General features: G+C 45.0%; 1 protein-coding gene across 3 annotated transcripts in view; it reads left to right on the top strand.

Annotated features, from left to right (window-relative positions):
- CTNNAL1 (catenin alpha like 1) overlaps positions 1-16820 on the top strand; it is a 140961-nt gene that overhangs the window by 62359 nt on the left and 61782 nt on the right. For 2 of the 3 annotated variants that reach the window (XM_034761454.1, XM_034761453.1), the window contains exons 5-7: positions 10290-10379; positions 10689-10859; positions 15108-15308. In XM_034761454.1, coding sequence (XP_034617345.1) covers positions 10290-10379; positions 10689-10859; positions 15108-15308 — 462 coding nt within the window. The remainder of the gene's footprint in view (positions 1-10289; positions 10380-10688; positions 10860-15107; positions 15309-16820) is intronic. The other variant, XM_034761455.1, reaches the window with a different exon arrangement.

Genomic DNA, 16820 nt, shown 5'->3' with positions numbered 1-16820 from the left:
ATACCCACTGTGACAGTCTGTACCCCTATATGCACCCCTTTTACAGGACTATGATAAATTTTGTACAAAGTATGCCTTATGAGGTATCATTTGAAAAACTCATAATTTTCTGATCATTATTGTCCTGGTTAAATGTGGAACAACATTGCACGTTAAAGTTATAGGATTCCTCTGTATGGTATTACTAATACATGTTCCAAGTCTGTGGGGAGCAGCTACAAACCAGTTCCCCAGTGGAAAAAATGCTAACCAACGCCTCAGCCAGGTGTCAGCAAAATCAAATGGACCATCAACTGGTTAAATGGCCGTTCTTTGGCGGGAAAGAAGATGTGGGTGAAAATCTACATCTTGACAAAGAAACAGCTTGGGGTTCCCATCCACACAGACATGCTCTCTCCTGAACCTCTGCTGGTGGTGATTCTCGAAGAAGAGAAAGAACTATAAAAGGAGATGCCCCAAATTATTCCTCCCTTTCTCTCTATCCATGGCATCCACAGTACCTGAAGAACAAAGGAAACAGCTTTGGACTGGGGAGGGATCCTGTCTGAAAGAAATTCAGCCAGTAAGACTGTTGGAACATATGGTGAGAGAGACTTTGCTTTTAATTCACTTAGCTTGTCAAGTTGGGCATTAGTTGTGTTTTGCTTTTATTTTCTTGTAACCAATTCTGATTTTATGCCTCATTACTTGTAATCACTTAAAATCTATCCTTCCGTTGTTAATAAACGTGTTTTATTGTTATATCTAAACCAGTGTGTCTGGATTGAAGTGTTTGGGAAACTTTATCAGGTATAACAGGATTTGTGCGTATCATTTTCTATTAATAAAATGACAGATTTTATATGAACTTGTATTGTCCAGGAGAGGGCTGGGCAGTACAGGATGCACATTTCTGGGGAAAGTCTGGGACTGGGAATTTGCTTGTGTTGCTCTGCAGTGTAGTTCATTAGTGGCTGGCAATAGCACTCACACAATATAACTGGGAGTAACTTACATGCTGGGGGCTGTGTGCGCACAGACCAGGAATGGTAGCTCTCACAGCAAAACAGTGTAAAAGGCATCCCGGGTTGGAGAACTGAGGGGACGCAGCTATTCATCAGTCCAGATTGTACCCTGGGTAATGTCAGTTTGAGTGGAAATTGGCCATCCATTCATCTTTTGGCAAAGGATACAAAAAGTCTGGGAGAAGTCCTAAAGGTCTTAGTGCTGTCAAGGTAGATGGTGAGGGCGCTCACCATCTAATTTGTGGAGAATATCTTCCTCCCTTGAGGAATGGGGCTTAGGATAAAATACTGGTAAATGGATCTCTTGGTTGATACGAAATTTCACCCAGACTTTAGGAAGGAATCGAGGATGGGGGCGCTGCATGCCCTGGTCACAGTAGAAGAAGGTGTATGGTAGGTCTGCCATGAGTACCCTTAAATCGCCCATTCTTTTGGCCAAGTTGATGGCTATCAGGAATGAAGTCTTGAGGGAGAGATCAGAGAGTGAGCAGGTAGCCATTGGCACAAATGGGGCCATTCCTCAAGGCGTTGAGGACCAGTTTGAGGTCCCGTAGAGGTGCAGAGTTTGGGATAAGAGGGAATACATTTTATAAACCCATAAGGAATATTGCCATGGTTAGACTGGCAAATACTGAAACCCCTTTGATAGGTGAGTGGAAGGCTGTAATGGTGGCCAGGTGTACTCTGACTGAATTCATTGACAGACCTTGTGCCTTTAGGTCCAACAGGTAATATAGGATCACTGAGAGTGACACTTCTGAGGCTTGCAAAGAGTGGTGACAGCACCAGGAATGAAAGTGTTTTCACTTTTGCAGATAAGTCTTTCAAGTAGTATCATGCAGGAGGTCAGACTAGATGATCATAATGGTCCCTTCTGACCTTAAAGTCTATGAGTCTATGAGTCTATAAGTAGTAGGTTTCCTGCTACACAAGAGGACTGGCAGAATATTAGCTGAGCGGTTCAACTCTATGCCCAAGAACCACTGAGGAGCCATACTTTCAGGTTCAGAGATGAGAGGTTGGGATGGTTCTGGGTGCTGGAATTCTGTGACAGGAGATTCTCTGCCCCCCAGTCCCTCCAAAGGGAAGGCAGAGAGGCATCACCATAGAGAGATGAAGCAGATCCGAGTTCCACACTCATTTCAGCCATGAAGGTGCAATCAAGATAGCCTTTGCCCTTTCTTGCTTCAGTTTGATTGAGGTCCTCAGGATTGAAGGTATAGGTGTATGGGCATAGAGCAGGATGCAGGACCAAGGTACCAGCAGGGCATCTCCCATTTAGCTATGGCTGCATCCTTCCTTGGATCAGAAAAGGCAACATTTCACATTTGAGGTTGCAAAGAAGTTTACATTTGGGAGGCCTTAGGTGTGACAGATTCTGTGGAAGTAGGAGCTGTTGAGCTCCCACTTGTGGTCCTGATGGGAGCTCCTGCTCATTGAGTCTGCAACTGTGTTCTAAAGGCCCAGTAGATAAACTGCAGAGCTTTCTAAGTGATGGAAGAGACACCAGTTCCACAGCCTTGGTGGTTCTGCAAATAAGAATTGGGGAACTTTGAAAACTCATGGCGATCGGGGGAGGTCCCAGATGATTGGAAAAAGGCTAATGTAGTGCCCATCTTTAAAAAAAGGAAAGGAGGAGGATCCGGGGAATTACAGACCAGTCAGCCTCACCTCAGTCCCTGGAAAAATCATGGAGCAGGTCTTCAAGGAAGCAATTTTGAAGCACTTTGAGGGGAGAAAAGTGATCAGGAACAGTCAGCATGGATTCACCAAGGGCAAGTCATGCCTGACTAACCTAATTGCCTTCTATGATGAGATAACTGGCTCTGTGGATGAGGGGAAAGCAGTGGATTGTTATTCCTTGACTTTAGTAAAGCTTTTGATGCAGTCTCCCACAGTATTCTTGTCAGCAAGTTAAAGAAGTATGGGCTGAATAAATGGACTATAAGGTGGATAGAAAGCTGGCTAGATCGTCGGGTTCAACGGGTAGTGATCAATGGCTCCATCTCTAGTTGGCAGCCAATATCAAGCGGAGTGCCCCAAGAGTCAGTCCTGGGGCCAGTTTTGTTCAGTATCTTCATTAATAATCTGCAGGATGGCGTGGATTGCATCCTCAGCAAGTTTGCAGATGACCCTAAAGTGGGAGGAGTGGTAGATACGCTGGAGGGTAGGGATAGGATACAGAGGGACCTAGACAAATTAGAGGATTGGACCAAAAGAAATCTGATGAGGTTCAACAAGGCCAAGTGCAGAGTCCTGCACTTAGGACGGAAGAATCCATGCACTGTTACAGACTAGGGACCGAGTGGCTAGGCAGCAGTTCTGCAGAAAAGGACCTAGGGGTTACTGTGGATGAGAAGCTGGATATGAGTCAACAGTGTGCCCTCGTTGCCAAGAAGGCTAACGGCATTTTGGGCTGTATAAGTAGGAGCATTGCCAGCAGATCGAGGGATGTGATCATTCCCCTCTATTTGGCATTGATGAGGACTTATCTGGAGTACTGTGTCCAGTTTTGGGCCCCACACTACAACAAGGGTGTGGAAAAATTGGCCAGTGTCCAGCGGAGGGCAACAAAACTGATTAGGGGGCTGGAGCACATGACTTATGAGGAGAGGCTGAGGGAACTGGGATTATTTAGTCTGCAGAAGAAAAGAATGAGGGGGGATTTGATAGCTGCTTTCAACTACCTGAAAGGGGGTTCCAAAGAGGATGGAACTAGACTGTTCTCAGTGGTGGCAGATGACAGAACAAGGAGTAATGGTCTCAAGTTGCAGTGCGGGAGGTTTAGGTTGGATATTAGGAAAAACTTTTTCATTAGGAGGGTGGTGAAGCACTGGAATGGTTTACCTAGGGAGATGGTGGAATCCCCTTCTTCATTGGTTTTTAAGGCCCAGCTTGACAACGCCCTGGCTGGGATGATTTAGTTGGGGATTGGTCCTGCTTTGAGCAGGGGGTTGGACTAGATGACCTCCTGAGGTCCCTTCCAACTCTGATATTCTATGATCTTGCTCTCCTTCGTTGGTTTACGCAATACATAGCTGTCCTGTTGTCCTCAACATTACCCCGATAGAAGGGCCTGCAGTATCATGAAGGAAGTGCTAATATGCATAGCAGACTGCTCTTAGGTCCAGGATGTTGATGTGGAACGATATCTCTTATGGGGATCATTTGCCCTGTGCTTTGGCACCCCGTTCATGTGCCCCCACCCCAACCCAAGAGAGAAGTGTTTGTGCTGAGAATTTTCAAAAGTGGTAGATGTGGAAATAGAATTCCCATTTAGGGGGTGTTTCCACTGCCTGAGAGTCTAGTACCTGTGGCACAGTGATTCATTTGGAAAGATTGTGTCTGTCTGAGGTGTATGTAGGCCTTAGCCAGGGCTGAAGGCATCTGAGATGCAGTCTTGCATGTGGAATAATGAACATGGAGGCCGACATGTGACCTAGGATTGTAGACAGGCCTTTGTAGTTGTTTGGGGGTTGTGCGGTAGAGCAGAGCTCAGGGTGGATGTAGTGGAAAATCTGTCCTCGGGCTGGTAAACCCTGGTGGTTAGACTTCATCAGGGCTGCACTAGACTCCCTATCTGCTGGACAGTATTAACGTAGGCTTCTTTTAGATTGATGGAGAGACCCAGAAACTGAAATAGGGCTACGGCCTTGGATGTCGCTGACTGGGCCTCTTGGGTGGAGCGGCTTCTAAGGAGCCAGTCGTCCAGATATGGAAAAAATGTGATGCCCTACTAGCACAGGTGAGACGCTATTGCTGAGAGGACCTTCATAAAGACCTTAGGGCCATAGATATCCTAAGGGAAGGACACTGTATTGGTAATGTTCTGAGCCTATTGCAAAAAGCAAAGAATGCTTGAGGAAGGGATGAATAGCCTATTTTCATGCGTCATCTTGGAGGTGGAGGGCAACGAAACAGCCCCCTGCTTCTGTGGGTGGGTTTATGGTAACTAGCATCACCATCCTGAAGTACTGTAATAGGATGTAGGTGTTCCAATTCCTGAGATCTAATATCAGCCTCCAACCTTCACCTCTTTTGAGAACCAGGAAATATTTGGAATAGAACCCCTTTCCAACAAATTGAGAATGAATTGGCTTGATTGTCCCTAAGTGCGGGAGAGATTGGACTTCTTGCATTAGAAGATCCTTGTGAGAGAGATCCCTGAAGAGGAAGAAAGAAAGGGAGGGTGGGTGGGACAGAACGGCAATGAATGGAGTATCCTATAGTGACCACCCCTAGAATCCAGTTGTCTGTGGTGATAAGCTCCCAGGTTTGTAGGGAATGGAATAGGCAATCTCCAGAAGGAGGATAGAGGGCAGAATGGTGCAGTTGGTGGGTCTGGAGGAAAAGATTGTTTGAGGCCCTTGACCATATTGTCAAAATAATCACTTAGAAAGGTGCAGGCTGGGTGGTTGTAGAGGATGGTAATCCTCTTCTGGGGGCTTTGTAGACCTGTTGCAGATGGTACTAAAATGGTGGCTAAGGACTGTGAAGCCATGTCAGTGTCACTGAGAGTAGCCTACAGGGAAGCTTTAGCAGTCAACTGAGCCTCTGAAATGAGGGCTGGAAATTGTTCCTTTTGGTCTTGTGGCAGTTGTTCTAGAAAATGAGCAAACTTTGAATAGTTGTTAAAAATCATATTTTACCATCAAGGTCCTGTAGTTCGCGATTTGAAATTGATGAGCAGCTGACAAACAGCTTTTCCTACTCAGGAAATCTAGGTGTTTAAACACCTTCTCAGAAGGAGAGAATCTGGAGCGGGCTTGACAATCATTGACCATGTCTACAACCAAAGAATTGGGGGGCAATGAGTTAAGAAACACTCCATTCCCTTGACTGGAATGTAATATTTTTATCTGACTCTTTTAAGTAGATGGGGTAGTGTCATAGATTACATGCTGGTGATGACAGTGCTTCATTGATGGGTAGGGATATCCTACTCTGGGGGGATGATATGTAAAATGTCCACCTGGGAATGTTGAGGCTCTTGTACATCCTCTAATGGAATCTGGAGGGATTCTGCTAACCACTTCATTAAGTCCTGGAAGGCCCTAAAGTCATCTGCATAAGAAGGCGATGGCAGCAGGAGCATCGTTGCCTTGTCAGGGATAAGGAAGACTTGGATGAAAGGGGTAACCCTTCATTTGGTAGCTCTCTCTCCTCGCGAGTCTCCTCGGGTAGCAGGGAAACATTCAGTACTGGTGGGCTATTTTGCAGTGCCAGTGGCTGTTGCAGTACTGGCAGGCGTTCCTGCTGTTGTTTCTTGTAGGCTGGTACCCTGTAAGATTGGGTGCCATAACCTACCCAAGCGTTCCAGTAGTCCCACTGTGGAGGTGGATAGGGGAAGGATCCCCACAGATATTTGTGCTCAGGGAACCTAGGGCATCTGCTGGGCTCTAGAAAGTCTTCCTCAGGGTATGTCTCTGGAGGCGTGGTGTGGTAAGTGTTGAGATAGAGCCCTGTATGAAAACCTCAGAGTCTGAGGATGTCATCTTCCGAGTTGAATAGTGAGTCTTTGGGCATCGGTGCTGGTACTGGAGGCAGTGAATCAGGTCTTGTTCTTGCGAGTAAGGGTTCAGTAACCAACTGTTGAAGTGGCAGTGGGGAAGAGTCTCTTACAGTGCCCTTTAGGAGAGGGTACTGCAGTTCATCTGAGATGGGATCCTTGGGAGAGAGAAATCTGGAGGGCATTGGAGGGCTATGATAACAAGCAGTAGGAGCCTGATGCAGTACCAGGGCCTGAAATGGAGATGGTTGCAGGGCTAGAGATGCATGTGGTAGTGGAGAGGTGGATGAGGTGATGTCTCAGTGCTTAGAGTGGTTATGTCAAGAGGAAGATGGTACTGAGAGATCCAGTGGTTGGTCTGAATGGTCTCTCTGGCTCCAAGAGGATGTCTGTACCAGTGCCCTTGAAGTGGTCTTCTTAAGAGTCTCTGGTCTTAGATGAATCTCACTGCCTAGAGGTGTCAGATGGTACAGAGGAAGGTGCCTCTTGGTGCTGCTTCGTTGATGATTTCTCCAATTGAGACGACATCTAGGCGGTACCAAAATCTTGGTACTAGAGTCAGCTGGAGCCTAGGCTGTACCCATTAGTCTGCTCTAAGAGGTGACTTACTCCTCTTTCGAGAGTCTTTGGTGGGGAAAAAGGAGTTTTCTTCTCTTAGTGGCCTTCATCTCTGAAACTGCCCCCGAGCACTGGAAGTCACTGGTACGGTCTGAGAGGTTGAGCCCGATGTACTGGGCAGGGAGAGGGAATCAGACCCGTGGGAGATGAGGAGCATTCCATTAGGAAGAGCTTGAATCTAGCCTCTCTATCCTTGTGGGACCTGCCCTTAAACTCTGAGTAGACTTTGCGTTTGGATGGGATGTGAGATTCTCCAAGGCAGTGTAGACAGCTGGAGTGCTTGTTGCTATGAGGAAAAGATTTGTGGGCAGGTTTGATAGGGCTTGTACCTTGAGGCCTTAGGCATAGTCCAGGGAAGTGTCATAGACCACAAAGCCTGCAAGGTCAAGAAATTGTTACAACTAAGAAAAATTAACAGAACTAGAAAAAATAATAAAATAAATAGTGTTATTGAAGCAAATAAGTAAGAAAGGTGAAAAATCAGCTAGGAAGCAGCATTCTTCAGTTGCTCTATTTTGAGCCTCAGGTTGCTGAGAAGGAGTTGAAGCAGCGGTGATCTTCATAGAGATATCGTTATGATATGATTATGGCCTAACTATGAGGTATGTAAGATATCATTGAAAAGGTTATGATTCATTCAATATGATTGTCGTATTTGTATGCATGTATCATTTTGGTATCTGAAGTTAGGAATATTGTCTGTGCATCTATTACAATTGTGTTTACTCCTGGAGAACGCCCACTAGGCAGAATGTAATCAGTCTAGATAGCTGGCTGGGAAGGGTCATTAGGGAGAACAATAGGTTTTAGAAGAAACTAATCTCCCACTGGGGAGCCTTCCTGAGGATACTATAAACAGCCTCTGAGTTATGGCTGCTGTGACCCTACAGGGACATGTGACCAAGTCATGTGGCACTGGTCTCCATCTTGGAATACCAGTGTTTTTCCACTGAAAGGCGTGGGAACTAAGCTTGGAGACAATGGGTTTCCACCATATGCAAAAGCTATTTAAGGCAGGGGAGTGACATCATCGTGGTGGTTCACTGACTCCCTGCCCAAAGAGACTCCTGAAAACACCTGAGAAAGGAGGACTGAACTGGAGGGAAGGGCTGAACCGAGGCTAGAGGGATTTATGAAAGGAATACATGGGGTTTTAAACTGCAAGCAAGTGCAGCTTGCTCTTTAAGAATGTCAGCCACTGCCTTAAATCATCATTTAGAGTGAGAATTTGATGCTCTCATATTCAATCCCTTTAGTATATTAAGCTTAGACTGTGTTTTTGTTTATTTGCTAGGTAATCTGCTTTGACCTGTTTACTATCCCTTATAATCACTTAAAATCTATCTTTTGTAGTTAATAAACTTGTTTTTGTTTTGTCTAAAACCAGAGTGTGGAATTCATAACTTGGGGCAGAAAGCTGTGAATAGTCCTCTCAAGACTGGGGGGGTGGTGAATTTCATGAGCTTACGCTGTACAGTTCTCTGTGCAGCACAAGACAGTATAATTTGTGGTTTACCTTCCAGAGGGGTGTGCACCTGAGAAGCTGGTAAGTGCCCTAGCTGTATAGCCTTCCCATGCAGGGGCTGGTCAGAAAGCCTGACTGCATGTTACTACAGCTGGGTGTGTTCCTACGTGTGTGCTGGTGAAAGTGTGAGACTGGGAGCGTGTCTGCAGCTTGTCACAGCATTATAGGGTGAGTGGGAGCCCAGTCTGGTGGGTTGGGGGGCTCAGTGGTACCCCAGTTCCAGGCGGCACCCCATGGGGAACCAGTCACCCCCCCAGCACAAAATTGTGCTACAACTAAGAAAAATTAACAAAACTAGAAAAAATAATAAATAATCATTGAAGCAAATAAGTAAGAAAGGTGAAAAAGCATCTAGGAAGCGGCATTCTGCAGTTGCTCTATTTTGAGCCTCAAGTGGTTGAGAAGGAGGAGGAGTTGGAGTGGTGGTGAGTCTGCACCTAGCTATATGCCCTTACCTGGGAGCACTAGGTTCTGCACTGTGCAGGCATAGTCTTGTGGATGCTGCTATTTACAATTTCCATTGGAGAGGTCACAGGCAAGTGTACAGCCTACGGTTGAACACCCATATGATCATCTGCTCAAAGAAGAATTTAAGAGTATTTGAGCTGGAGTGATGAAAGGGCTCTCAGTTCTTTAAAGATTAAGACACTATGCAACTGAGTTCTGCTGGTGTGTGAAAGACTTTTATCTTTAACTCTTTGCTCTTGTAATGACTTTAATGTCTCTTGAGCATCTTTCCTCTCTCCAGCTCATAGCCCTCAAATTCTCTCCTCTTCCAGGGCTTACTTTCCATGGGCTAAGTGACACACATCCCTCTCCTGGGAAGTTCCTGACAAATTTCTGCTACTATTGAGTACCTCTCTGTACAAATAGATTGGTTTCTAGCTAAGTCAGTTAAGTATTTCATCAAGTAAAATTTTATGCACTTAATATTTTAATCACCAAGGTTGTAATTATATAATACTATTATTCTTTTTAAAAGAAGAATAATTTTATAGCATCTTTCTTTATGATTCTTTGGTTTGGCAAGTTTTTCAAAGGTGACCTAACAAAAAAGCGCTGGGTTTATGCTTTTTGTTTGCTTTATGATGTGTTGAGGGTCTGATTTCTCCCTCTGCCTTTCCCTCTCTCTTCCCTGCACACCGTTTTATTTTGGGATGGATTTTTTTGCTTGGTTTTTACATTAGAAATGTCATGTCTTGCCTTCCTGTTTATTCAAGAGGACTCCTTTGGATTAGCAAATTAAAGGAGTGGGAGCTTTCTTAGGACATAGCTGTAGACTCTGGGATATTGAATATATCGGAGACCTTTTCTTCCAGGAGTTTGACTCAAATAGATGTTAACAGAAATAAAATATAGTTTTCAAATAGTCCGACATAAAATGTCTTCCCCCTTCAGTTGCTCAGGTTTCATTCTTTATTATTTTGCGATGTCATAATTCTGTACGTACTCTAGATTTCCAAGAAGTTGTCTGTTGGGAATAGACTAATATTTCAAGACTCTCACATCATAAAGCTGCTTAAAAAAAAAGACAACTTTTTTCCTTTTGGTTGGTCCTTTTCTTTCTTTATAAGTAGCTAATTTCTTCAGCTATCATCCAAGAATACTCAGTGTTTTCATTTTCTTTACATAGGATTTAAAGGATGAAAAGAAAAAAGCTAGAATGGCAGCAGCTAGGGCTGTGCTTGAGAAATGCACCATGATGCTTCTCACTGCTTCAAAGGTAAGACTTCACCTACTTTACTCAGTATTGGTGAACCACAGATTATAGTAGCTGGCAGAATAAAGTAACCCTGTTTCCACAGCTATATTTATAAAGATTGCAACAAAAGAAATTTGAATGTAAAATGATGTTGGGGAGAGGCTTTTCCATGAGTAATGCTAAAAATGTTGCCATATGCAATAGTAAGTTAATTGAAGGAATTTGTAATAACATTACACATTTTTGCTTTAGGCTGGGTATAGAAATGAGTATTTATTTCATTATACCACACGTGGACTTTTGGGTAATATGTTAAATTCATTTTTAAAGACATGTCTGAGGCATCCTGACTGTGAATCTGCTTGTTTAAACAAAGAAGGAGTGTTTCACCGAATGAGATTAGCTTTGGAGCAGGTAATAGAGATCGTAACTGACTCTAAACCCAGTGGAGAGAATGAAATGGCTGCCATAAGTATATATACGAGCATCAAAGAATTCAAGGTAAGGATAAAGACAGTATTATTATTCTGTGGCTTAAAAGAATTTGATTACAACATACATTTCAAAAATACATATGTACAGTAGGAAACTAATTTCTCTGCACTTCGAATGAGTGGCAGTTTCCAATATCTGGCTTTGCACAGAGCTCCCAGAAGTTCATTATAGTTTGAAAAAAGATGGTTATGGGTTGTCTGATGCTGCCACTGTACATCATCTGCTAATATTCCAACCACTTCTAACACTCAGGGGAGTAGATCAAAATGTATTCAGATCTATATGCTATGTTGAAGTGCTGTTCTCAACTCACATTCCTAGGTGGCCCAGATAGTAGGGTATGTCTACACTCACTAACCCTGGGCTCTGACACAGGTTTAAGGCCAAGCCCCGTTTCTGTCCACATTGAAATCATTCACTCAGACCCACAGACCCTACTGGCAGGGGGGAGGTGTGTGTCAGAGCCTCAATCCCCCTTGAAATGATTCAAAGCCTCAGGCATTGCTATGTGGCTGCAAGGTCAAGTCAAGGTTGGCACATTCAGGTTTGGAGAGTCCAACAATGATATCCCCAAGTTCTCTGCAGCTGTGTTTCCTAGCCCTTCAATCCCAAAGCTTTCCACTCACTTCCAGGAACTGAAAGCAACCTCCTGGTTCAAATGCAGTTGTTTGGCATTTAATCCTTCACTTCCACATGGACTGCTCCACTGGAAACACAATCAATGCCAGCATGTATTTGAATGGCCAGCAGTAAGATCAAGTCCTGCATCAAGCGCATTGCTAGCTGACCAGAGAAACAGAGCTGGATTCTAGTTAAACTCTGGTGCAAGGTGGGAAAAATGTTCAACTTCATCAAGAGCACAAGAAATGATCAGGTCTACAAAACTGTATCCAAGCGGATGGCAGTGTTGGAGATCAGTTGGACAACAAAACAGTGTAGAGAGTGAATAAAGCAGCAAGTCAATGATGTTAACGTCCCATTCCAGGACCTTCCTACAGCTACTGAGTGTATAGCTGAACCTTCTTTTGCTAGGTCCTTTGAAATGAGGATATGGTTTCAAAAGCCATGGCAACAGGTAAGTGGGATCTCCTAGAATAACAGTAGGGACAGTAACTCCATTTATCAGAATGTCATTCAATGGGAATAATGTTCCAGCTTCTCCATGATGGTAAAGTCTTGATCTCTGGAATACCCTGGCATCATGCACCCTGCCAGTGTATCTGACATTAATTCCATGAATCTGCCCCTGTGGTTGACCAGGGCCTGCATAACGATGGAGTAGTACCTTTGTGGCTTATGTACTCATGCTTCCAGTGTATAATTTATAGGCATGAGTCCCTGCATGCTCCCGGCGCAGATTGGAAAACTCATTCACTGAAAGCCAGCAGTTATTTCAGGAACATTTGTAATGCCCATCAACTTTGGGTACATCCTCTGCTCAGAAACCTCTGCCACAACAACCCTCACAATTGATTTGCCAGTTCCAAACTGTAGCAGTCTGGGGTAGCCAGCATACATGGCTATAGTGATCTCTGTTTGGACCAGCATGACCTCCGTTATATGGGTGTCCTGGTGCTGGAAGATAGGGAAGGCTGATCACAAACCTCCAGGAACATCTGCTTCTTCATGCGAAAGTTCAGGACCTACTGCTGTTCATTCCCGTGTCCACATGACAATGTGATCCAACCAATCTGTGCTTGTGGCCCTGCTCCAGAAGCACTGGTATACATAGGGGAAATCTGTGACTAAGGCAAAAGGCATGAGCAGCATCAACTGGGTTGCCGCTGGAATGACAGTACCCCTTTTGCTCTGGCTGCTGGGAGTATACAGACACAAAATGGGTTGGCAGGATGTGTTCATGGGGTAAAATCACCCAAAACAGTCTCAATTAACTCCCATGGGACAGACAGACAAGTTCTCCCACAACCCTCTGTGAACCAAGCCCTAGAGCAGGGGTCGGCAACCTATGGCATGCGTGCCGATTTTTAATGGCACGCTGCTGCCTGCCAGGGTCCCGCTCAGCCCGTTGGTGAACCCCGGCAGCAGGCTGAGCCGGACCCCGGCAGGCAGCAGCGTGCCATTAAAAATCCTGCCCGACCCAGCCTGTTCTTCTCCACCCCCCACCTACCGCTCTCTTTGGCAGGGGGCAGAAGCAAGCTTGGTCCTGCCGGCTGCTGCTGTAGGGCAGGCTCCACCGACAGCCAAGCTTCCCCCTCCCCCGCCTCTTCCCCCAGGGTGCTGCGTCGAGCCCCGCCTCCTCTCCCTCCCTCCCTGCTGCCGTTGGCCCTTGCGAGGGAGGGGAGAAGAGTAGCCCCAGCGCCCTCACTGTTCAGACCGGTAAGGAGGCTGAGAAGAGGCAGGGGGAAGTGGGATAGGAGCGGGGTGTATCCCTCCAGCCCCCTGCTGTGAGCTGCTCAGGGGGCTGGGAGCATCCCCCGATCCCAGCCCTCTGCCCTGGCCCCTGCACCCCCCTTGCACCCCATCCCTGATTCCTGCACCCTCCACACATCCCCAGCCCCCCACCCCTCATGCCCTGACTCTTGCACCCCCCACATCCCCACCCCCCCACCCTGAGCACCAGGTTGGCAGTGGGCTGAGCAGGGCCGGCGGCTGGGACCCCAGCTGGCAGGGGACCGGCAGCCAGAACCCCAGACCGGCAGCGGGCTGAGTGGGGCCAGCAGCCGGGACCCAGGCTGGCAGGAGCCAGCGGATGGAACCCCAGACCAGCAGCGGGCTGAGCCGCTCGGCCCACTGCTGGTCTGGGCCCCCAGCCCCGCTCAGCCCACTGCCGGCCCGGGGTTCTGGCTGCCGGCCCGGGGTTCTGGCTGCCGGCCCGGGGTTCTGGCTGCCTGCCCCTTGCCAGCTGGGTTCCCAGCCACAGGCCCTGCTCAGCCCACTGCTGGCCTAGGTGGACAGAACCCCAGACCAGCAGCGGGCTGAGCAGGCCGGCGGCTTAAGATCAACATTTTAATTTAATTTTAAATGAAGCTTCTTAAACATTTTGAAAACCTTGTTTACTTTACATACAACAGTAGTTTAGTTATATATAGACTTAGAGAGAGAGAGACCTTCTAAAAAAATGTTAAAATGTATTACCAGCATGCGAAACCTTAAATTAAAGTGAATAAATGAAGACTCGGCACACCACTTCTGAAAGGTTGCCGACCCCTGCCCTAGAGCAACTACAGCTGACAAGAATGCAATAGCCCACAAACCCACAAAAGCTGAAGTTGAGACTTGGGTGTGCTTATTGTAGTATGGATGCGCCAGCATGGCTGTGAGGCCTGCGTTTCCAATGCATTGTGGATGTTCAAGGGCAGACATGGAAATGCCAAATCTGCAGGCATGGGTCACACTGGTCTGGGCTTAGTATGCTGTGTAGATGTACCCATAATGTCTCAGCCAGCGTTTCCCTGACATAAGTCGTTAAGGGGTGGACTAAGGAAGCTCCTAGTTGATAGTTGGTAATTAAACTTTTAACATTTTAAAATCTACACACTGAAAACATCACCCTTCTGTGAAAAGAGTGTAAAAGAGCAAACTGTCATTTTGAAGAAACCATTCTAATCCAAAATCATCTCTTCTGCTCATTTAATCTTGCTCTGCTAAAATCCCATTGGATATCACATCCCACCGAGAACATGTTTCTGATTAAACGGATGTCTTAGCTGAACACTTGACAGTCTGTCCTGCCCAAGATTTATTCCTCAGGATGGCAATCGGGGTAGAGCCTGGCCCTTTGCATCCTGACTTGGATCTTATCTGATATATCCATTCCCTGGAGGTTGTGCTACTCTTTTTTTCCATATCCCTGCACCTAAAATTTGGTCAAAATTCCCGTGATGCGGCTGCCCAAGAATATCCCCTTTACTATATGTAAAATTTTTATAAACATTTTGAATGCAGGAGGATGTGTAAAAGACCAAACAAAACGTGAATACCACATTGTTTAGCAACAGTCACTAGAGTGGGTTTATCTTCCTATTCACAGCAGAACTATTATAGTACAGATATATTGAAATATGCTTAACTTTGCTGTTTGTTTCAGAGGTGAGACACAAATTACGTTGCTAATGGTGCTAGTAGGTGAAGAAACAAAATGGATGGCTGCGGGTGGGTAAAATAATTTCTCATTGGCAGAAAGTGCTAACAATAGGCTAAAGAAAACCTGAAGGGTGGGAAAAAATGCACGATACATCTGCTATCTGTATTTACATGAATGATTTACAGGGAACTGAATTTTATCCTTTACAGAATAAGGTGGAAGGTCTTCGGGAGAATCTTTATTTTCTCTCTAAAGAGAATCTTTCAACAATGCTGGAACTCATTCTGGAACACACAGAAGATTTTACTGATTCTGCCTACACCAGCCATGAGCACAGAGAACGGATCTTGGAACAGTCCAAGCAGGCTAAAATGGAACTAGAGCAGCTGGTTTCAGTGTGGATGCAAGCTGTAAGAGCTTTTTAGCAAAGTAAATCGTTTCATCTATACTTTGGAAAGAAAAAAAATACGTTTTTTAGACTCTCGTTTTTGGTTTAAGAAAACAGAATGTATATAATATATCAAAAAGCAGTTCATTATAACGACCTCTCCCCAGTCCTCTACATCGCTCTTGCAGACTTGAGGATATTTTAGTTTTCCATTGTTTTAGTCCTTCTCTGCCCCCATAATGCTCTGAATTCTGGCCACCATCCTTGTGGTGAACAATTGCATGGCTTTCTTTTCAGAGCCAGTTGTTGCTCCTTACTTGATTAAAAGAATTACTGTTGAGTAATGAGATAATTATTTTCTCTCTTCCAAAAAAAGAGAGTATCAGCTTTTTAATTAAAAACAAAAGTAGTAGCCAGTGGAATATTTTAAATTAAAATATACTAATGGAACACTTAATCATGTGTCCTACTTTTTCCAGTATTTTTAGTGTTCAAAAATAATTTGTTCCTTGTGGAGGTTTTAAATTGGTATAGGCGGTTAGTTTTATTTGTTTCACTGAAACTCAGTATACAGGCTAATCCAGAACATTCAAAACTTTTGAAAGCTAAATTCCCTTTCAGGAATATGAAAACAATTGTGCAGCCCTATCAGCTCCCTGATGTAATGTTGAAAGTCTACTCAGAATGAGTGTCCGCTCAAATGGGCAGACATCACACCCCTATTTGGGTCACATTTTCAAGGTTTTCTTCCTAATCTTAACAGTGGAAACTGATGTTTTTAATGGAAGCTGAAGCTCTGGAGAATAATTGAGAGGCCTGGGTTCTCCCCAGTTGACTCCTCTGTGCTTTCCCAGGCAGAGTGTCCCACACTTTGGAAAATATTGAGTTAAATCTGTAGTCCAGTTAGAAACCTTACTTACTGTTTACTTTAAAAAAAAAATTATGGACTGATATTTAAAGCTTTTGAACAAGGATCATATGTGACTCATGTTGAAGAATACACAAGCAACATTACAGAAAGAGAGTCACTAGTAACGTAACTGTCTATCAAGTCCTTTATCTTATACACAGAATTCTTGAGTCTGGAACTAACTGATGATTATCATGCCCACAAATGCACAAAAGTAGCTAATTGGCTAAACATATTGGTTCCTCCTAAACTCTTCCTATATAATCTGGTAACTGCAACGCAGCCCCAGTGTTGCTGCTTCTGTGCCACGTGGACCAGCTCTTCACAGCAGCTTTGCTTTGAGCTTGAGGATATAATTTGTAGACTTGGGTTTTGATGACAAACCTGTCTTCCTTATTGTTCTTCTCTTTCTTACCTCCTCCCCAGTAGCAGTGTGTACTAGCTGTGGAATGCAAGCATAGTATATTTTCCAGAGATGGCTGTGACCATCCATTATTGGAGATGAGTGACCATTTGGGTCCCTGCAGCAAGTGGAGCACTGTCCATTGCAAAGATGGACAAAGGTGCTTGCTGTAGGGAATACAGCCTGACTCTGGCCAAAGGGCATCCTCTCTGTATTTGTGA

The sequence above is a fragment of the Trachemys scripta genome, chromosome 2 (assembly GCF_013100865.1).
Source record: "Trachemys scripta elegans isolate TJP31775 chromosome 2, CAS_Tse_1.0, whole genome shotgun sequence".
NCBI lineage: Eukaryota > Metazoa > Chordata > Testudines > Emydidae > Trachemys > Trachemys scripta.
This window is presented reverse-complemented; position numbering and strand designations above follow the sequence as displayed.